The sequence below is a fragment of the Mesocricetus auratus genome, unplaced genomic scaffold (genome assembly GCF_017639785.1).
Source record: "Mesocricetus auratus isolate SY011 unplaced genomic scaffold, BCM_Maur_2.0 Super-Scaffold_100676, whole genome shotgun sequence".
Classification (NCBI taxonomy): Eukaryota; Metazoa; Chordata; class Mammalia; order Rodentia; family Cricetidae; genus Mesocricetus; species Mesocricetus auratus.
In genome coordinates this window covers 20,797,956-20,819,776 of record NW_024429266.1, presented here as the reverse complement: position 1 = coordinate 20,819,776, position 21,821 = coordinate 20,797,956, and the positions used below count along the sequence as shown (strand labels likewise).

The following is a 21,821-nucleotide window of genomic DNA, read 5'->3' as shown; positions in this document are numbered from 1 at the left end:
AGGTGAGGCTCAGAGGGATGGCAAAGTCTTTCCCAGGTCGGAGTGTGAATGTTGACAGTGTGCAGAATGGTCTACTGCAGCTTTCAGCCTCACCCCCGTGTAAAAGCTTGAAGATTGCTCTCCCACAGACTGCTCTGAGTGAGATTAACAAAACCTGTCTCCTTGTTCACAGCAAATAATAACCCTACCTCTTTCTTTATCTGTATGTAATAACTCAAAACCCTTGGTCAATTGTATGCAAAAACTCTACCTCCCTATTCAACTCTATATAAATAAACACTCTAAGCTTCACGGGTGCTGAGGCTTTTCCAGCAGAGAGCCTGGTCCACGGAAGCACTTTTGCAGTCCTCTTGAGAAACCGCGACTAAAAAGGAACAACTGCTTATTAAAATCTTAGTCATGACGCTGAGGTTTGGGTGTGGTTTGCATGTGTTCCCCAAATATTCATATTTCTGGAGCACAGTGTAACGAGAGGTGATGGGGTTGGTAGAAGGAAGGGTCTAGTGGGAGGTGCTTCAGTTATGTGGGGGAGCTCCACATAGAAGGGATTAAAGCACATCTCAGTGACCAGGTGTAGTGGCTTATGCCTGTAATCCCAGCACTTGGGAAGCCGAGACAGGAGAATCACTTATATAGAATCACTGATGCCAGCTGGACTATATAATGAATTCCAGAATATATAGAATAAAACAATGCCTCAAAAATACAAAATGAAAACAACAACAATGGAAAAACAGTTCTTCTCATGGGACCTCTGAACTGTTACCAGAATGGATCTGACTTTTGAGTAGTTCTCCGGTTTTCTGTTCAGTGGTGGGATTGCTTATTCCTGTGAACCTCCTGCCACTGTGATATCTTGACAGAACATAGACAATATGGATATTTCTAGAAATAAAGATAGTGAGTTTTCTCTTAGTGTTGGTGACACAGTAATTATTTGTTTAATTCTTTAGAAACTGGCTGAAGTCACCTCTAAAAGCAGGAGGGTCCCTTTTGAAGGACTCATCCTTAATTGCTTGAATAATTTTTTCTCTGAGATGTACAGAAAAGGATTAACATTGCTCAAAGAAAGGCCCAGGCTTTCAGGAGCTAATTTCTAAGCCTTGAAATGTGGCTGACTAAGAGAGTCTTCATTTAGCACGACCTTGGACCATGACAGATAGTCTGTGCCAGCAAAGTGATTTACTGCGGAGGACTTGGTCCACTTAGCATCAGATCAACCTCGGAAGTGGTCAGAGAATGAGGTTAGCTGTATGCATGATGAGCCTGGATGTATGTGACTAAGAACAAGGAGCCTAGACACACAGCTTTCCTGGTGGCACTGCTCAATGCATACTGTCATACACAATTTTCAGAGGTAAGTTCTGTTTAAAAAATAATTTTTATTTTATTTTATTTATTTTATGTTGTTTAGTGATTTTAAAAATCAGTAGCTTTAGTTATGTTATTACATACTGTTACTGAAAAGGCAGCGTTGAAGTTAACATCATTTTGGGGACAGTTTTGCACATATGTACAATGTACTGTAACCATGTTTTGAGAGGTAAACTCTGTTTGCTTACTTGTCTGTGGACCAGAAGCTCTGTTCATTGTCACTTTAGAACTTCCCCTGCACCTCGCACTATGTTCCTTCCCCTTGTTTCATTTGGGTCTGTATTTTTATTTGCGCTATGAACCAGCTAAAAGGAGCTTTTAGTGAATTCTTTGAGTTTTTCTACCGAATTAACAAACTTCAACGTAGTCTTGCAGCTCCCAAGTTTGCAAAGTGTCTTGGGAAGTGGGATTTCTGAGGGGCATGGAGACTGCTAACTTTTTTGTCCACTCATGGTAGGAAGAATGGGAGATAAGCAGGTTCTTGGAGCCTGAGGTGTCCCCTGACCCACTTTTAAAATAAGAACTTTAATTCCATTCATGAGAGCTCTGTTCTCAAAACGTGATAACTTCCCCTAACATTCCACTTTCTAATATCAATACATACATGCAATACCAATACAATATATGCTGATTAGATTTCAAGATATGGATTAGAAGGGTGGGACACAAACATTCATATTTATTTATTATTAACTTGAAAGATTAATGTACAAAGTAATGGTTTTATTATGGCATTTTAAAAAGATTTATTTATTTTATGTATGAGTGCTCTATCTGCATGTATGTCTTGATTCCAGAAAAAGGCATCAGATCCGGACTAGAGATGGTTGTGAGCCACAGTGTGGTTGCTTGGAATTGAACTCAGGTCTAGCAGTCAGTACTCTTTACCACTGAGCCGTCTCTCCAGCTCCCTTATTACACATTTTTATATAATGTGTGCACCAGAGTTTTATATACACACTCTCAGGGATAGCTATTAATTTGATTCTGAAAACTATCTTGAAGGGCATGCAAGTATTCAAGCATTGTTGATGGTTAAGAAAACCAACACATTTATTTATGGGTATGCTCGCCCACATTTTGGGTACTTGTGGAGGTCAAGGTGGAGTCAATTCTCTTTTCATCACATGATTCTCGGGATCACATTCAGGTCATCAGGCTTGAGGACAAGTACCTTAACCTACTGAGCCATCTCTCTCTCCCACCCAAGTACTGTTGATCTTAGGACTCAGAAAGTAATTTGCTCAGCATCACACAGTTGATGAGCTGGACTTCAAGTCCAGGTGTTTGACTCCAAAGTGGTTGTCCTGTTCAGAGCATCCGTGCCGCCCCCATTGACAGCCAGGGATCTGGATGTCATCTTGTTCAGTTTTGGTCAGTCTAGAAACACATCTTAGGGTAGACAAAGAGGATGTGTTTGGAAGGAACCTCAGGTATCTGTTGCTAAGGGGAAAATTGGAAGAAATAAAGAGGCATGGACTTTGATTGTGGCCTTGAAGTAAAGTGTCCTTAGCGAGGTGATGTACCACTGTCTCCATCCCTGGAGATCACAGGGATCTTTGCTGCCTGGTATTCCACAGGATGGGATCCAGCTGTGGATGGGGTGGGTGACACAAATGGGTTACATCCTTTCTGGAGAAAGGTGAAAGGAGGGACACGGTTTGCATATGCTGAACATGTGGTATCCTAGCAACTCTAAACTTCGTCTCTTCCTAAGTTACCCCATGCATTCCTCTCCTTCGACCACTTACTCAGGGTTCTTCTTCTCAGACCACCCAGGTCGTCCAAATTCCTTCCCACTTCCGCTTCCACAGTGTGTGTTGGTTTGGGGCAGTCTGGGATAATGGCTGCTTGTCTCTCTCCACACTGCAAGTAGGGTTGAGGCTAAAGCGCGCAGGCTTGAGGCAGACCAAGGGCTAAGGCTTTGCAGTTGGTTTTGTGAGTCACTGTGCACTCTGAGTACCCGCCCACTGGTGGCAGCTTAGCTTGTGGGAACGGTTAGACCCAGTCTAGGGACTGGGGCTTTCTCAGTGGCCTTGTCAGCTCACAGCAGAAGTGAACAGCCTTGAGTTGAGGAAATTGTGGCTGGACAGTCACGGAGGTAGTTCTGCTCCGTGCTCAAGTCTTACTGACCGAGCAGCTGCGTCTATTAACGTCTGAGCTCCCGAAGAGGAGAGGGGGCCCATTGGCCTGCTCTGTTCAGTGGGGATGTTGGAGCAAGCTGCCCTGCTTGCCCTCTTCCTGCTCCTCAGGGGTCACCAGGGTTACGGTAAGGATTCCTGGTTGGTGTGGGGTGGGGCCTGGCATGGACTCACAGGTGCATGTGTGTGTCTGGGATATCAGAACTCGGAGCCTCTGGTTATGCCATCTACATAGTCACCTGGAATGCAGGGAGCAAGAGGAGAGACTGGAGGAGGTGGTCCAGGTTCTGGTGGCCAAAGTGCATGGCTTTTCCTCTGTGCGAAGTGTGGGAAGCCGGAGGGATGTGAGTGCTGGGACTTCACATACAGTTTTCTCTGTCTGGGAGCGGCTTCATCACCAGCCCCGGGCTTTCTCCTTTCTCCTGTTTGCCCAAACACCACCCTGCCAGTGGTGCCTTCCCCACGGAGAGTGTCAGCAATTCCTGATCTTTCTCTCTGCTCATTTCCTATCTCCATTGCACATATCACGGTGCTCACTTACATTGTTTGCTGCCCCACAGGGTCTCATTCAGCCCACTAGAGTGTGAGGTCCTAGAGACCAAGGGTTAAATCTGTTTTGCTTCATCGCTGTAGCCTCGGCATCCAGAATGGCCTCTGGCACAAGTAGGCCGTCAGTCTTATTTATTTCCTTACTCACACCCTCCTCTCTGTTCTATCTGCTCCCTGAATCTGTTTTGAGCAGCTCTGTATTAAGCCCGGTGCTGGACATTAAGGACCATGCTTGAATAAGCCCTTGGCACATATGTGTGCGGGGCCTACATGGCGTCAGCACAGGGCCATGCCTGATGGAGCAGGCATTCGAGATGTTTGTTGAGTGAATAAGCTCACTATGTTCTGGAATCGTGGATGTGGGCTAGGATGATGACTGGGGTCAGACACATAAAAACAGGGAGGGTATACCTGGCCCTTAAAGCTCATTTGCTTCCTGAATTCAGATTTTTGGTCGTCCATTCTGAAGAAAAGGATGGGCTGGGAATTGTGAGTGCCTGGATGTTTGGGTCTAGGTGAAGTATAGCAGATAATAGAAGAAAGGCTGGGGCAGTGTCTCCCCAGTTGGCACATAGATTGTGTTGGGCCTTGCATTCCTCAGGGACTGGTACCAGCTTCACTGCTCTAGCAGATAATAGAAGAAAGGCTGGGGCAGTGTCTCCCCAGTTGGCACATAGATTGTGTTGGGCCTTGCATTCCTCAGGGACTGGTACCAGCTTCACTGCTCTAGCAGATAATAGAAGAAAGGCTGGGGCAGTGTCTCCCCAGTTGGCACATAGATTGTGTTGGGCCTTGCATTCCTCAGGGACTGGTACCAGCTTCACTGCTCTAGCAGGGCCCCCAGGGAGGCTCTAGCAGGCCAGAGTCATTTTCACTCAACTTCTGCACATCACAGCCCGCAAACAAGGCATGAGTGGGGAAGCAGCTGGGTGTGGGAGAGAGTTTGTCTCAGGACCCCAAAGGGACTCTAGAACCCACTCCAAGGGCAGCCAGATGATGTATTTACAAGCCAACCCTTCTTATTAAACTGTGACATATGTACAGAAATGTGCATGTCAGTGAGTTACTTTTGGGACAGCTTTGGAACAATTATTTGTCTACCCCCAATCATTGCCTTCTTAGTCTTTTCCACAGATACAAGCACCATTCTAACTTCTAATCTCACAGGCGAGTTTTGCCTGGATGTAAGTGGAATTCCATCGTACAGGCTCCTGGCTTCTTTAGCTTGATGTTTTATGAGGCTTGACTATGTTACTACCTGTAGCTTATTGCTTTCATGGCTATGTAATATTTCATCTCATGTTTATATCATAATTTGTTCATTCTGTTATGGATAAACATTTGGATTTTTAAAATGTTATTATAAAAATGCTATGAACCGTTCCAAACACGTAACGGTACCTTGTCAGGGTCAAGTCATGGGGGTTAAATGTATATATTCATAGCAGGTGCTGCTGAAGTGCTTTCAGGAGTGCTTGAGCCGTGCAGTACATGACATTTCAAGTTGCTTCAGGGCAACTGGCTTTTTCTTTTCTTTTTTGAGAACCTGTAAACAGGAAATGAAATTACAATGATGTGGAGCCCACAAAGCAAAATGCCAAAGCCAAGGGGCCTGTGTCTTTGTAGCTTCTTTCACATTTTGCATGAAATCTCTGTAGTAGAGCCACCCTTGGGAGCTAAACAAAAGGCATTCTTGAATTAATTAAACAGATTCATTATGGCTTTACCATGTTCTGAGAATTAGCCCAAATTTTGTAAGGAAACAGTTGAAACTGATTTTTTTTTTTTAAAAAGATAAAATTTCATGTATCCCAGGTTGGCCTGAAATACGGAGCTTTGGCCATGGGAGGCAAGGACCCTACTAATTAAGCTACATCTCCATCCTTGATGCTGAGCTCACCCTTGAGCATCTTTCAGACAGGAAAATAGATGTGTACAATAATAACTACAAGGGAAGGCAGAAGATGCCCTGGTACTAAAAGTCAAGATACGTTTAAAGGAATCTGAGAAGATGATGTATTTTTTCAGGTGGGGGTCACCAGGGAACTGGCTTGGAATGATAAGGGCTCAGAAACGAGATAAGACAGACCAATCCTGCCCCAGGAAATAAAAGCAAGAAACACACAGAGTTTGAGGGAGAAGCATAACATAGTAGTTGTCTTGGAGAAAGACAGACGCTTCAGTGACCTGGGAATAGAAGAGAGACACAGGCTGGGCCACTTTTGGCAGAAAGGAAGAATCAGCTTTCCTGAGGAGAGGCTGTGGTCAGTCAGAATAGAGGGAAGTGGAGAGGAAGAAGGAAGGAGACTGTGGCCTCTGAACGAAACTCATCATTTTGTCTTGGCTGCTGCTGGCCCTGCCAGAAAGTCATAGGTCTCTGTACACACTCCAGCATTTGACCTCATCTGTGTCTCTCCCCTAAGCCTGGTAATGCAAGCCCAGTGGAGGAAAACCTCAACATCCGTTTGCTGGCTAGTGGGAACATACCCCCCCATCAGAGGCTTTTCCCTGGGCCCCTCTCAGGGACTCAGGCCCCCCAGCTCCCTGTGGGCAGTAAGTCCAGGTTGGAGAAAGCTGATCTGACTGATCCCTGTGGGGTGTCAGCGTGGTGGGTGACTCCTTGCTGAGTCACAGAGAGTCCTTGACCATTCTTTCTGCTCACTGCTTACTTCCCCAAGCTGCACCGAAGTTCCTCATTTCCCCAAGCTGCAGTAGAGTTCATTAAATTTCCCCTGTCCTTCTTCTACAGACTTAATATTTTACCTCATCCGCTCTTAACCACCGGAAAAGAGCCACCAAGGCTGTAGGCAGCAGCAACAACAGTGGCTGTGGAGTCTCTGACCACCGGAATTGGCTGTGGCCACTCCCTTCTGAACTGACAGCCACATGTACACTCTTTGTCTCACTCTGAGCATATAATAACTTGTGAAGTTATTCTTTTCTTTCCCTCATCATCTTTTCATATTAGCATTTCTACCCCCCCCACCCGCACCCCAAGGTCTATCTCCCTGGGGTGGGGACTAAGGTCTTACATCTCTCACAGTTCTTGTCTTTCTACTGTATCTACCCAGCTGTTAGACCCCTCTAGGAAGCCCACACCAACTCAGTTGCCTTTTTCCTTTCACTGGACTTCGGAGACCTGTGGGGACACATTGCTGGTTGGTAGAGGCTGTAGTCTGCCATGAGCCTAGCAGCTTTTTCTCTAAGTTTGGCAACATGGGCTCCCTTCCTTCCCAGCAGTGCTTCCTGCTCTCTACCTGCCCTTATCTGGAGAATGTTCTGGGCCTAGAGGACTGACTTTATTTGAAAGTTGTCTCAAAACCAGATGCCTGTCTCTGTGGCTAGATGCCTGACTTATCTTTGTCTCAGACCCTGACAGAACCCTGCTGGAAGGCTCCCTTGCTGTGCATGCTAAGGGCCTTTTGGTAGGAGCATGCCTCTTATTGCAAATTAGGTGATGCCCCCTGTCACTGTACCCAACATTTATATTCCCCTTTCTTCCCGGAATAAAGTGGAGTTGTCACACTTAACCATCTCCTGGAGACCTGTCTCACAAGCCTTGGGATCTTGCTCATTCCTGTCCCTTGAAGACGTGTCCAAGATCCAGAGGAGTGGAGCAAACCGCAGAGACCCGTGGGAGAAAAATCCAGCAAAGAACAGATGTAGACTCCCAGCTTCTGAGCTCTGCTGAGCCCTTAAAGGCCTAGGAGTTCCTTCCCCCCCTCTTTGAAAAACATTTTAATTCATTCTTTGAGAATTCCGTACAATATATTTTCATCATATTCTTCCTTCCCTCCCAGTTCCTCCCAGATTCACCCTCACCTGCCTATTTACCTGCTCAACTTCATGTTTTTCTCTCTTGAAAACAACACCACACACACACACACACACACACACACACACACACACACACACACCGGCACAGACTGTTGATCAACTACTGGAGCACAGGACCTACCCTGGAGAGTGGCTGATACATCCAGTGTCACTTTGTTGAAGAAAACTGATTTTCCCTCTCCTGGAAGCTACTAATTGTGAATAACTTCTTAGCTAAGGGAGGCACTTGTGCCCACTTCCCTCTGGGAATTATTGCTTCTTTTTGGTCTATAGTGTCGTCATCTTCCCAAAGGTGGTTCTGAACGGTCAGCATCTTTTCAAGGTTGCTGTTCGACACCATAGCTGCTGATGGCTATGACTAGGGACTCTTTCCCAGGGTCTCCTACCTCATCTGCTCCTGCAAACAGTCACCCAGAGAGAGTGTAGTTGCTCCCATTGTCCTGTTTCTGGCCAGCACTAGCTTTCAAACCTTGGCCAAGTTTTGTCTCATTTGAAAAGCCCAACTGTAAGGATGTCTGTGGGTCTGCCTGACTTTCCCACTGTTCTTAGGCAGGGTATCATTAGTCCAGGTTGACTTCAAACTTGCTATATATGTGAAGGTGACCTTGAATTTTTTATCCTTCTGACTTTACCTCGTAAGTACAGGCATTATTAGTGTGTGCTACCACGGCCAGGCTATGTAGTGCTGGAGTCCAACCCAGGGCTTTGTAACAAACACGCTACTAACTGAGCTATATCCTCAGCCCCTCGTTCCTCTTTCAAAAAATCTTTTAAAATTATTTATTTATTTATTTAGTGTGTGTGTGTGTGTGTGTGTTCCTGAGCCATGATGCTCAAGTGGAGGTCAGAGGACAACTTTTGAGAGTTGGTTCTTTCCTTCTGCGCTGTCCAGGAGATAGAACTCAGGTTGTAACCTTCGACAGCAAGTACCTGCCTTTATCCACTGAGCCATCTTGCTAACCCCCTTAGCTCCTCCATATTAGGTTTTTTTTTTCCAAGACAGGGTTTCTCTGTATTGTTTTGGAGGCTGTCCTGGAACTCGCTCTGTAGACCAGGCTGGCCTCAAACTCACAGAGATCCGCCTCCCTCTGCCTCCTCCTGAGTGCTGGGATTAAAGGCGTGCACCACCAATGCCCGGCTCATATTAGGTATTTAATCCCATTCAGTATTACATAAAAATAAAATGTAGTGGTATAATTTAGTAATTGCCTGCATACAGTGTAGAGTTAATAAGGACTATAGATCTCACACTTTATTTTTAGTAACTAAGAGTGTAGTTAAGTATACTCCATTTTCGGTATGCTCCACATTTAACTGTGTGGAAGTGAAGAACAGAGTAGGTCTCTGCTCTGGTCTGCTGTTGGTTACACAGTAGTTTACTTATTGTTATTATTTACTGTTCTGTACATTTTCAGACTAAACAACTTTAGATATTTGTGCTACCTCTAGTAGTTTTATGAAACACCTAAAAATTAAACTTCTGTCTACCTCTCCGCTTTGCAAACATGTTGAAGGAGGTTTTCCTACAGTCTTACTAGATCAGCTTTGCAAACATGTTGAAGGAGGTTTTCCTACAGTCTTACTAGATCAGCTTTGCAAACATGTTGAAGGAGGTTTTCCTACAGTCTTACTAGATCAGCTTTGCAAACATGTTGAAGGAGGTTTTCCTACAGTCTTACTAGATCAGCTTTGCAAACATGTTGAAGGAGGTTTTCCTACAGTCTTACTAGATCAGCTTTGCAAACATGTTGAAGGAGGTTTTCCTACAGTCTTACTAGATCAGCTTTGCAAACATGTTGAAGGAGATTTTCCTACAGTCTTACTAGATCAGCTTGTTGGCAGCCCAGCTCATGCTGCTGCTTTGCCTGCGGCACCCTCTTCCAGCCAGAGGCTGACCCGAGGTTTTCTCCTCTTCCGTACTTTCTCCAGCCATTAGGCTGACCCGAGGTTTTCTCCTCTTCCGTACTTTCTCCAGCCATTAGGCTGACCCGAGGTTTTCTCCTCTTCCGTACTTTCTCCAGCCATTAGGCTGACCCGAGGTTTTCTCCTCTTCCGTACTTTCTCCAGCCATTAGGCTGACCCGAGGTTTTCTCCTCTTCGGTACTTTCTCCAGCCACTAGGCTGACCCGAGGTTTTCTTGTAATGGCAGCTCCCGCCATTTCTAAAACCCTGGCATGCTCTTCTTAGGCCAACATCATACCTTCGTATCCTGACCTGTACTGGAGGAAGCAGCTGAAGTTGTACCTTGTGTTGGGAGCCAAACTTGGTAGTGTGGGAGTCACAGCTGGGACTGGCTTTTGAAGGCATGAAGGGGTTCATGTAGAGCGCCCGAGGCTTGGCACTGTGTGGCGGGGCTGGGGTCCCTGAAGAGAGTCCATGCGAGGCTATTGGTGAAAGTTGCCGCAGAAGACCCTTGCAGTCTTGGAGATGGCAGCACCATGGGATGACCACACCGACGGCAGCAGCAGTGGAGTGGCGCCTCCTGGAACTAGAAGACAGCTGTGTGTTGCAGAGAGCGGAGCTGGAGAAGAGACCTCCTTGGAGGAGCCCAGAAGATCGTGAGTGAATCCCAGATAACTGGACATGGAGTTATTTATACTGTTGGAGTTTTGCTTTGTTTTGTTCAAATTGTGACTGTGCCCTGGTTCTTCACTCTTGAAGAACATATTTAACTTATTTTTTTTCAAGGAGCTCACAGCCTAAAGACTGAACTTTAAAAAGAGATTAAAATTTTTTTATCATTTTTTATTTTAATTTTAAATAGCTTGTTTTACATGTCAATCCCAGTTCCCTCTCCCTCCCGTCCTCCCGCACTCCCCTTCCCCCCCACCCTCCCACCCTATTGCCAAATCCTTCCACATAGGGGATATCTAGAGTCTGTCATTTCACTCAGGGCAGGGTCCAGGCACTCCCCTAAGAGTCCAGGCTGAGAGAGCATCCCTCTTTGTGCTATGGGCACACAAAGACTGTTTGTATTCCAGGGATAGACACTGGTCCACAGCTCAGGGCCCCATAGGTTGCCCAGGCCTTCTCGCTGACACTCACATTTGGGGGGTCCAGATCAGTCCCATGCTGGCCTCCCCACTATCGGTCTGGGGTCCAAGAGCTCTCCCCTGTTCAGATCAGCTGTCTCTGCTGGTTTTGCCAGCCTATTCTTTGCCAATTTGCTCATCACTCCTCTCTCTCTGTCACTGGGTTCCTTGAGTTCAGTTCAGTGATTAATTGTGTGTTTGCCTCTGCTTCCATCAGTCACAGGATGAAGGCTCCCGGATGGTTATAGACATCAAGTTCATTATTAGGAATGGGCATTCGAGGTGGTCTCTCCACTATTGCTTAGCTTGCCAATTGGTGTTATCCCTTTAGATCACTCGAGGTCGCTCTGGTGCCTGATCTGTATTAGTTCCTATGATTCCCTCTTCCCCCTATTCTACCCCCACCCCCTCAACTTCCTTTTCCCCCATGACCAACTCTCTTCCTTTTCACCCCCTCTCTTCTTCCCAGGTCCCACTCCCCCCCACGCCTCGCCGTGTTCCCCATCCATTCAGAGGATCTTGTCTCCATCCTCTTCTCTTGGGTACTATGCATATATGCATATCTTTTAGGTTCTTTCCTGTTTCCCAGACTCTCTATCAGTGGAAGTGCAGACTGGCACTATCCTGATCCATGTCTAAAATCCATATATGAGTGAGTACATACCATGTTTGTCTTTTTGTGACTGGGTTACCTCACTCAGGATGGTTTCTTCCAGTGCTATCCATTTACCTGCGAATTTCAAGATTCCATTGTTTTTTTCTGCTGAGTAATACTCCATTGTGTAAATGTACCACATTTTCTCTATCCACTCTTCAGTTGAGGGGCATCTAGGTTGCTTCCAGGTTCTGGCTATTACAAATAATGCTGCTATGAACATAGTGGAGCAGATGCCCTTGTTGTATGAACTTGCCTCATTTGGATATATGCCTAAGAGTGGAATTGCTGGGTCTTGTGGTAGATTAATTCCCATTTTCCTGAGGAATCTCCATACTGATTTCCAAAGAGGCTGTATGAGTCAGCACTCCCACCAGCAGTGGAGGAGTGTCCCTCTCTCTCCACATCCTCTCCAGCATAAATTGTCTTCGGTGTTTTTGATTTTAGCCATTCTGACAGGAGTAAGATGGTATCTCAGAGTTGTTTTGATTTGCATTTCCCTGATGGCTAAGGATGTTGAGCACTTTCTTAAGTGTCTCTTGGCCATTTTAGCCTCCTCTATTGAGAATTCTCTATTTAGCTCTGTACCCCACCTTTTAATTGGATCCTTTGGTGTTTTGGAGACTTGTTTCTTGAGTTCTTTGTAAATTTTGGAGATTAGCCCTCTGTCAGATGTGGGGTTAGTGAATATCTTTTCCCATTCTGTGGCCTGCCTTTTTATCTTTTTGACTGTGTCCTTTGCCTTACAGAAGCTTTTTAGTTTCAGAAGGTCCCATTTGTTAATTGTCAATCTCAGTGCCTGTGCCACTGGTGTTATGTTTAGGAAGTGGTCTTCTGTACCAACTCGTTGAAGAGTATCTCCCACTTTCTCTTCTAAAAGTTTCAGTGTGGCTGGATTTATGTTGAGATCAGAGATTGGTTATTTCAAAGACACTGAACTTTGGATGTATTTGACTTTGTAAGGACTGTGGGACTTTTAAAGTTATTATGTTTATATTGTGATGTTAACATGCCATCTTGGGGATAAATGGGAAAGGGAAGATTCTAACTGAAAAGTGACATGCTTGTGTGTCAAGTTGACAAGGTGTCAGTTGTAATGGTTACTTTTATGTCAACTTGACATATGCAGGAGTCCTCAGAAAGAGGGGGACTTGAATTGAGAAAATGCTTCCATAAGATCAGGCTGTATGCAAACCTAGGGAATTTTCTTAATTAGTAATCAATGGGGGAGGGCTCAACCCATTGTGGGTGGTGCCACCCCGGCTGATGGTCCTTGGTTCTACAAGAAAGCAGGCTGAGCAAACCATTTGGAGCAAACCAGTAGGCAGCACCCATCCATGGCCCTTCCAATAGCTTCTGCCTCCGGTTTCCTGCCCTGATTAAGTTCATGCACTCGCTGATTTTGATGATGAACTGTTATATCATAGGCCTTATCTTTCACTCCTCAGTTAGGCACATGTTAGACCCTTAGGGAGGTCTTCTCTCGCCAGGAATCTAAAGAAATCCCATATTTCTCTAGGCTCTCTGGTGCCACCTTTTAAATTAAAACGCTGCTCCCCCTAGCACTTAGGCCTCTCTGAGAAATCTTTTTAAATTTTCTGCTTGTTTAAAATGTGCACCCCAACTGGAATGTGGGCTTTGTGGGAAAAGGGATCTTGCCTCTCTGGCTCACATTACACTCCAATGCCCAGAATAGTGTTTCTCAATGGGAACAGTTTTCCCCCAGGGGACTTTTGGCCAATGTCTGAAGACATTTATACTTGTCATGACTGAGGCTAGGGTACCATTGGCATCTAGTGGACAGAGACCAGGGATGCTGCTAAATGACACATAACACAGGCTTCTTCCCAACACCCAAGAAGGAATTGTTGGCCCTGAATATTAGGGACTGAATAAGGAAACCCAGTCCTAGAGAAATGCTGGGCACATACAAGAAATCCAATGCCCTCTTCTGGCCTCTGTGGGTAACATATGTATTCACATATTTTTTCTTTCTAATTCTGTGCAGAATGTCATTGATGTTTTAATGTAGCTCATATTAATTGTTTTAGTAAGTAGGGTCATTTTGATAATAATGATTCTTCAAACCCAAGAACATGGGATTTTTTTCTTTTGTTTTGTCCTTTTTAGCTTCTTCTATTATACTTTATCAATTTCATTATGGAGATCTTTCACTCTTAGTTACATTCAGTCATAGAATATTTTTGGTAGCTACTTAAAGTCTGTATTATGATAGAAGTATGACTACTCTTTCTTTGATTCCATTTTCATGGAAAATTTTATTCTATCCCTTAATTTCCAGCTTGTGCAATTCCTTAGAGATAAGACAAGTTTCCTTCTTATGCTCTTCCTTCCTTCTCCTTCTCTCTCTCTCTCTCTTTTTTGAGATAAGGTCTCACGTGTCTTAGATTGACTTCAAACTTCTTATGTAACTAATGGTAACCTTGAACTCCTGCTCCTCCAGCTACCACCTCCAGAGTGCTGGGATGCACAGTTTGTGCAGTGTTGGGTCTCGGGAGTGAGTGAAGATCTGAGTGAATGTGTATTTGGCATGAGCCGGCCATGTCAAGAACCAAGGCCGTGGGCCCATGAAAATTTGGTGAAGCCTTTTCCCCAGGTCAGGTTGTGTTGGCGAAGGTGGTCTGTGACAACCTAGGTTGATGGTAATGGGGTCATGATTGAGTTTCAGAGGCTCAAGGACCTGCATTCTCATGGATGAATGAGGAACATGCCACAGCGGGGGATGATGCTGGCTGGAGTCCAGCTCCAGTGGGGTTCAGGTCCCAAAGAGGAGATGTGGAGTCCGTGAGGGGAAGAAGACTGACAGGATCTGGGGGTGAATCAGGATGGTTGCCCATTTATTGAAAGAAGAATACATCTTTTATACTCTATAATCACACAAAGGATTAAATGGGGGAAAGGGGGCTGTGATCTGGGGTGTGGCTTGTGATCAAGGGTTGAGGAAGCTAGCATTGACCTTGACAAGTTAATAGCAGCAGTCATGTGTTCACAGAAGAGCCACAAGTTCCTCTTGCCAGCGATAAGAATGTCCCTTTTTAGGAAGCAGGAACTTTCTTCAAGCCCTGAGAGAATAGAGCTTTTGTCTAAATGCCTGACCTTGGGAAGGACTTTCTCAGGGAGTCAGATGCTCCGTTATAGAATATTACTGTGAATAATAACTACTGTGACAAACATTGCTGTGAACAAGAGTAGATCTTAGGAATTTATAAATCTTGGTTATCAAATATACAGTATTTATCAAGTATGTATTACCTAAATTTTCTAGCAGCTTGGTGTTAACTTGTATGGGAGTAGTCAGAGTTATCACACTATATGGTTCCATGGTGATGGGGATTTTTTTCCAAAGAATTATTTTGTTTAAAGAGGCTGCCATTTTATACATTTTCAGCCTTCAAAGCCCACACAAAATTCCCCAAAGGAAAAGGCATTAGGGAACTCGCATAACACAGAGTGAGAACCACTAAAAATGAAAAAAAGGGTGCTAGAGAATTGTGATCCGTAAAATCAAAATGCTGGAGCTTTGGCAAGCAGCAACGGTCACCATGCGGTCCACACCAGGGTGATGTATGCTGAGAGGCTCATCTAGTCCATTGGTGCCTAGGTCTTTATCTGTGCAGGGTTTGTGTGTCTGCCCTGCATGTGCTGCTTTCTACTAGGTCTGTCAGTGAGCGCTAAGACAAGCCTACCCCCTCCCTCAGCAACTGGTGTCTCATTTCCTGCCCTGCTACCTGATGTTGCAAGAGGAGAGGAACACTCAGCCTCTTTGCCTCATGTGGTTCTGGTAACTCAGTCTGTGGATATCGACTTGGTGGTGAGGGTTGTGGGACTCTGTAGTTTCACTGTGTCAGGCCTGATACAAGGTTTCAGGCCTAAGGCCTGACTTAACCATTCACACTCCCAAGTTGGAGACAACACTCTTTATATTGGACTGGTTGGAGTTGGGGTGTGTGTATGTGACATTCCTTTCTGTCTTTGTGTTTCATTATAATTGGGCACTGTGGTTTCTCATTGGATTTTCTTAGGTTTTATCAAGGTAATTTGATGTGGGGAGAAGTAACATGAATAAATAAAAGACCCAGAGACTGATATTGGGATTCAAAAGCAAAGCAGCTGGCCACTAGCCCTTACCTCTACCTCAGGCTGAAAGGGCTGATCCACGAGCTCTCCTCAGTGTGGCTGGAGAATGAATGCCTTTTACTGACTCCTTGCTCCTGTGTTTTATACCCTCTAGTGCTAGGATTAATGGTGTGAGATATAATTCTCTTATAGACTGATTCAGTCTGTGTAGATCTGTGTAGGTTTGTCTATATCTTAATCCTGAGTCCTAGGATTAAAAATGAGTGTCTTGCTTCTATAGCTTGTGGGTGACTTTGATTTCTGAATCCTTAGGCAAGCTTTAATGAACCATAAATAATATATTACCACAGGGAGAAGATACTGGAAGATCTTAGCTAACATCTTGTTTCCCTCTATCTTACTTTCCTTTCAATGTGCTACATTAAGAACCATTTGTATAACCACCTCTCTCTCTCACTTTATTCTCTGACCCCTTCACCCCCATTGTGCTCTTTAACTCAAGGCTGTCATTTGTTGCCTATAGCTGCTGGGTGATACCACATAGCTCCCTTACCAAATGACTTCCCTCACTGCTCTGGGCTGCTCTGAGGTAGACACTTAAAGTACCACGATATTATAATCTACTGCAACTGCATTAATTAAGTCACATCTTGATCCCAAGAGAGGTACATGCAGACATGTATCTGGAAGGCAGAGCTTCAAAATTTAGAGAGCACTCTTGCAGACATCATCTGGTCACTAAAACAGTGGCAAACATTAATGTGCAGTGTCCACAGTGCGATGTGCCAAGTGCTTTGAGACAGCTCTATTGCAGGACACGAGAAGGGTTATGAATTCAGCATCAGTTTTACTGGGTCTGGCTATTCAGGATTTCTGGAAGTCACTGCTAGCCATATGTGCTTGCCTTAGTGTGTTAGGAGTCAGACGTTTTGTCCCTGTGATAAATACCTGGAGGAAAATTTTTTAAATGGGGAGGAATTTATATTTGACTCATTTCAGAGATTTGATTTCCCCTTGTCTTTTGAGATGAGGTCTCATGTAGCCCAGGCTGGCCTCTGATTTGCCATGTAGCTGAGGGTGACCTTATATTTCTGATCCTTCTGCCTCTGGCTCATCAGTGCTGAAAGTACAGTTGTATGCCACCATTCCTGGTTTTAAGCAGTGCTGAGGATTGAATCCAGGGCCTCATGCATGCTAGGTAAGCACTCTACCAATGGAGATGTATTGCCAAGCTTATTTCAGAGGCTTTAAGTTCCTGGTTGGCTTGCTCCATTGCTATGGGACTATGATGAGGCAGAGCATCACAGTGGGAGGGTATGATAAAGCAGAGAGTGTCAGGAATGGGGAAGATGTAGCTTTCGAAGATGTGTCCTTAATGACCCACTAACTGAGCTCCACCTTTGTGTAGCTTGTTGATGAAGTTAGTGCCCCATGATCCAGCCACCTCTCAATGATGTCACCAGCTGAGGACAGCATATGAACTGTTTTGTGGAGTGAGGGGACTTGATAGGAAAATTGTATTGGAGTGGCTCACATCAGTAACGTGGTGTTTATAACCTTGTGATTAAAAATTATCTTCTAGAAACAGGGCATGGGGGAGTTTCTGTCATCCGAGCTACTCAGTAGGATAGTGAGTTCAGGCCAGCCTGGGCTACATAGTGAGATCTTGTCTCAAAATCTAAAATCAAGGGGCTGGGGAGATGGCTTAGTGAGTAGCAGCACTTGCTTCGAAAGCAAGAAGACCTGAGTTCAAATTCCCAACACTCATTAAAATAGCCAGTCTAGCCTTACCAGTGAGTTTCAGGTTCGGTGAGAGACCCTGCTTCCAAAACTAAGGCCAGAAATATGGCCTAGTAGGTAACAGCACTAGCTGCACAACCGTAACAACCTGAGTTTGATCCCTGGAACACACAAAAAAACAAGTGTGGTAGCTAGCATTTGTAATCCTAGCACTACTACAGTGAAATGTGAGGCAGAGACATGACAATCACCCGAAAGCTCACAGGCTCGCCCCGAAGCTCACAGGCTAGCTAGCCTGGAGTACATAGAGTGGGAGAAAGGTCAAGGGAAACCCTGCCTCAAAATATGGAAGAAGAGAACCAGAAAGTTGTCCTATGGCTTCCGTATGTGTGCTACAGCCTGAGTGTGCAGCCTGCCCCATTTCACACCCATACACACAATCTCTCTCTCTCTCTCTCTCTCTCTCTCTCTCTCTCTCTCTCTCTCTCTCTCATACACAAATAATGTGGAGAATGATAATGACTCCTGACATCCACCTTTGGTCTCCATGTGCACAATTGTACACACCCATACACACATACTCACGTAGACTCCATAATAAATTATATTTAAAAAAACTGAACGAAAAATCTCTCAGTAAGGCCAAATCAATTGGCTTTTAAGTTCATCATTTTTTTTCTGTGTGGTTGGGATTATCTACTTAAGTTTTTTAAACAAGTTTTCTCTGTGTGACATTCCTGGCTGTCCAGAATTCTTTGTAGACCAGGCTAGTCTCAAACTCAGAGATCCATCTGCCTCCCTCCTGAGTGCTGGGGTTAAAGGTGTGTGTTACCATGCCCAGCTTAAGTATTTATAATTTAATTATTTACTTATAAAAATGACAATAAACCCTTCACAAGGATTTTGTGAAGTACTTGCAACACATTTGAGACTTGTCAGTCATGTAGTACTCATGAGATTCTAGTATGGGCTGGAGAGTTCTTAGCAGGCAAGAGTGTATGCTGCTCTTCCAGAGGACCTGAGTTCAGTGCCTAGCATTCACACAGGACAGCCCACAGCTGTCTGTAAACACCAGCTCTGAGGGATCCAATGCCCTCTTCTGGCCTCCTGGGCACTGTCCTCACGTGCACAAACCCATACACAGACACACGTGTACATACATACTTAAAAAAATAAAAATGAAACTTCAAAAGAGATTTTAGTTGTTATATTGGTCTGTGATCTCCCAACTAGGGGACAAGGAGAAACAGATGGGGCTCTGGGCTCCCCCCATTTTCTCCCAGATCTTTAACTTAAGGAAGTTACAGGCAACTGCCCACACTGCTCAGGTCTCATAATCATATTCACTCGTTTAGTGACCTTCAGACAAGGTTTTCTTTCCTAGGCTGCTCAGATTCTACTGATGATGTGGCTGGCATCTCAGGAAATCCTCTCTGGCTGCGGCCTTCCAATATACAGACAAAAATCCGTTCTATTCAGTGGAAGAAAACACAACTGGGCTCACCTGGAAACAGTTACGAGAGACTGATTCGTTATACTTGTGATCACAAAAAGCCACCTGAATTTTCTAATGGCTTCAGTAAGACATATGATTTTAATGCCTCGGATTTTGCTCTTGGCATCAAGTCAGCTAAGCTGCAAGACAGTGGTCATTATGAGATGGAGATCACCAATCACAGTGGAAAAATTTGCAGTAAGAAATTCCAGATTCTTATATTTGGTGAGTTTTCAGCATGGCTCACCCTGCTCCTTTGATTCTTGTAGCACTTGCATTTCCAGAACCCTCTGACCAGAATCTCTGCTTCCAGATCGTGTTGAGAAGCCTCACCTGCAGGGCCAGTGGAAAGCCTGGGCTGATGGGATGTGTCAACTGTTTCTGGACTGCTTGGTGCCCAAGGATGACAATGTGAGCTATGCTTTGTACAGAGGGAGCAAGCTGATCTCAGAACAAAGGAACTTTACCTACCTGGAGAACCAGACTGAGGCCAGCAGCCTGCACACGTATACCTGCAATGTTAGCAACAAAGTCAGCTGGGAAAGTGACACCCTGAACATCACCCAGGGCTGTCAGAGTGTCCCTCAAAGTAAGTGGGGCCCTTTGGCTCACAGCAGGAACTCCACAACCAGACTCATATGAGACCCAGGCATCAGATCACATGGCCTTCTGGTCCAGTGCCTTGGGCCCTTCCTCAGCAGGCACTGGGCCTCTCAGAGGCACAGGTCTGTCTGTCTTAGCCTGTGAGGATTTATATTTTTCTCTTCTACTGGAAACAGTAGCATAGTTTTCCCTCCTCATAGGGAATGTCGAGTTGTTTAGTGACTTTTGTGATACTGTGAACATTAGCTTCCTAATTTGAGAGGTTAGAGACTCAATTTCTTCTGAGTGGTATCTTACCTCAAGCTAGAGAGTTTTCTGGGAGGTTATAACACTGTACCACAGTAACCTTGTCAGTGAGGGACAGCAGGAAAATGACGAGGAATTCAGTAGAGTTCTGCATTTATCCTGAGTTACCTGAGTTAAGGTTGTATCACTTTTTATTAGACAAAGGCTTAATGTGTTGCCAGCATGGGCACCAGGCAAACCAACTCAGTTCAAACCCAACTCAACCCATTCAACCCAACCCGCCCAGCCCTATACATCCCTCCCAACCCACCTAGCCCTATACAACCCACCCAAACCAACCGAACCCATCCAATCCTATACAACCCATTAAGCCCACCCAAACCACCCAACACAAGCCAACCCAATGCAATCCAACCTAACCCAGTCAACTTAATCCAACCAATCCAACCAACTTAACCCCAAACACTGACCCCACCCCACCCCAACCTGACCCAACCATTCCAACCCAACCCAACCCAACCCTCGGAGTCTCTCTTCTTAAATTCACAGCAGAAATTATGTACAGCTCCTTACTTTGGGCTCAGGTTTCCACAGTGCTAAGTTTACGTTCACGTAGCGTATTTTCTTATCTTTGGGTTAGGCACATCTCTTTTCTCAGAGGAGGAGAACACTGAAAGCACAGAAGGAATAGGTCCTCAGAATCTTTCCCCAGAACATCCCTTGGGTTCCCACAGGACTAGACTTAAGTATCCTATGTCCCACATTCGGGCCTGGACTCTGGATATAGGTCTACTGCCATCCACGTTAGGCAAAAGAACCACTGACTGGCATTGCCAGGGGTGGAGCTGCCAAGGAAGTACAGCTCCACCATGCCAGTGTCCTGTGCCAGTACTCCATCCAGTGGCTCATCTCAGAGCCTCCTTACTTCAGTGGAAGATCCTAAGTGATCACAGAGTTCCCAAGTCCTAGGCAAGCAGCCCTAGCAAAATGCTCAATTGATACTGAGGAAATAGAGAGTCCTTCCAGTAGGAATCTGGAGGTAGGCATCCCTCTCTGGAACTACAGATCTGAACTGGACTAACTCAGAACAATAGATACTGAAAGAGAAAATGGAAGTCATAAACTAGTGTTATATAAAGAATCTCTCTGCCAGTAAGTTTGTTTAAAAATACTGTTAGGCAGGCTGGAGAGATGGCTCAATGTTTAGGAGCATTGACTTCTCTTCCATAGGTCTTGAGTTCAATTCCCAGCAACCACATGATGGCTCACAACCATCTATAATGAGACCTAGTGCCCTCTTCTGATCTGCAGCCATACCTGCTGGCAGAACACTATATGCATAATAAATAGATAAACCTTTAAAAATATTGTTAGGCAGAAGAGAGTGTTAGACAGAGATGACATTGGTCACTTATGGCTGCTCATTCAGCTCTCTTTCCCCATCAAAAGGAACCTGCCTCTGCTGAGAGGTTTAGGGAAGATAGCCCTGGCTGACAGCTTCCCCTTAAATCCTACGCCTTTTATCAGGACAAACACAGTTCTGCCAGGCAGCTGGGGTGACTGTGGTTAACAGCTGCCCTGGAACAGTTATCTTGAGATAACTGAAAATATCTTTTCATCGTGAATGTCCTCAAGCAACCAAACATGCAGCTTCTGTCTCTGTACAACATGCTTAACTGCTCAAAGTTTCTGGGACCTTAAAAGAGATTTACAGATGAAAGCCTGGGTAAAAACACAATGTAATAGTTAGAACCTATATAAAATATAAAGTATCTGTTCACAGCCAGCTCTCCTTTGTGTACTAGCCTGAACTTGTCACACCCTGTTATATAAGAATGTTTCCTTTAAAAAAAGAAAGAAGAAGAGAAAAGGAAACTTACAGCAAAACGGGGCAGCAAAACTAAATTATTCACAGGTTGAAAAGAAACAAAAACGAGGTTTGGGGGCCTAGACCATCATTGCTTTATCATTTATTTAATGTGATCTCAGGCAGATGCTGATTAAGTTCTGTTAGTTTCCATTTTTCAGTTGGGTAAATGGGTGTGATGATG

General features: G+C 44.9%; 1 protein-coding gene across 3 annotated transcripts in view; it reads left to right on the top strand.

Annotated features, from left to right (window-relative positions):
* Positions 1-2,458: 2,458 nt before the first annotated feature.
* Positions 2,459-21,821, top strand: part of Cd244 (CD244 molecule) — a 28,509-nt gene continuing 9,146 nt past the window's right edge. The window contains exons 1-4 of one of the 3 annotated variants that reach the window (XM_013119129.3): positions 2,459-3,643; positions 10,089-10,459; positions 18,811-19,119; positions 19,235-19,510. In XM_013119129.3, the coding sequence (XP_012974583.1) occupies positions 10,345-10,459; positions 18,811-19,119; positions 19,235-19,510 (700 nt within the window). In that variant the 5' untranslated portion in view covers positions 2,459-3,643; positions 10,089-10,344. Of the gene's footprint in view, positions 3,644-10,088; positions 10,460-18,810; positions 19,147-19,234; positions 19,511-21,821 lie in introns of all 3 variants that reach the window. The other 2 variants (XM_021231915.2, XM_013119130.3) reach the window with 2 other exon arrangements.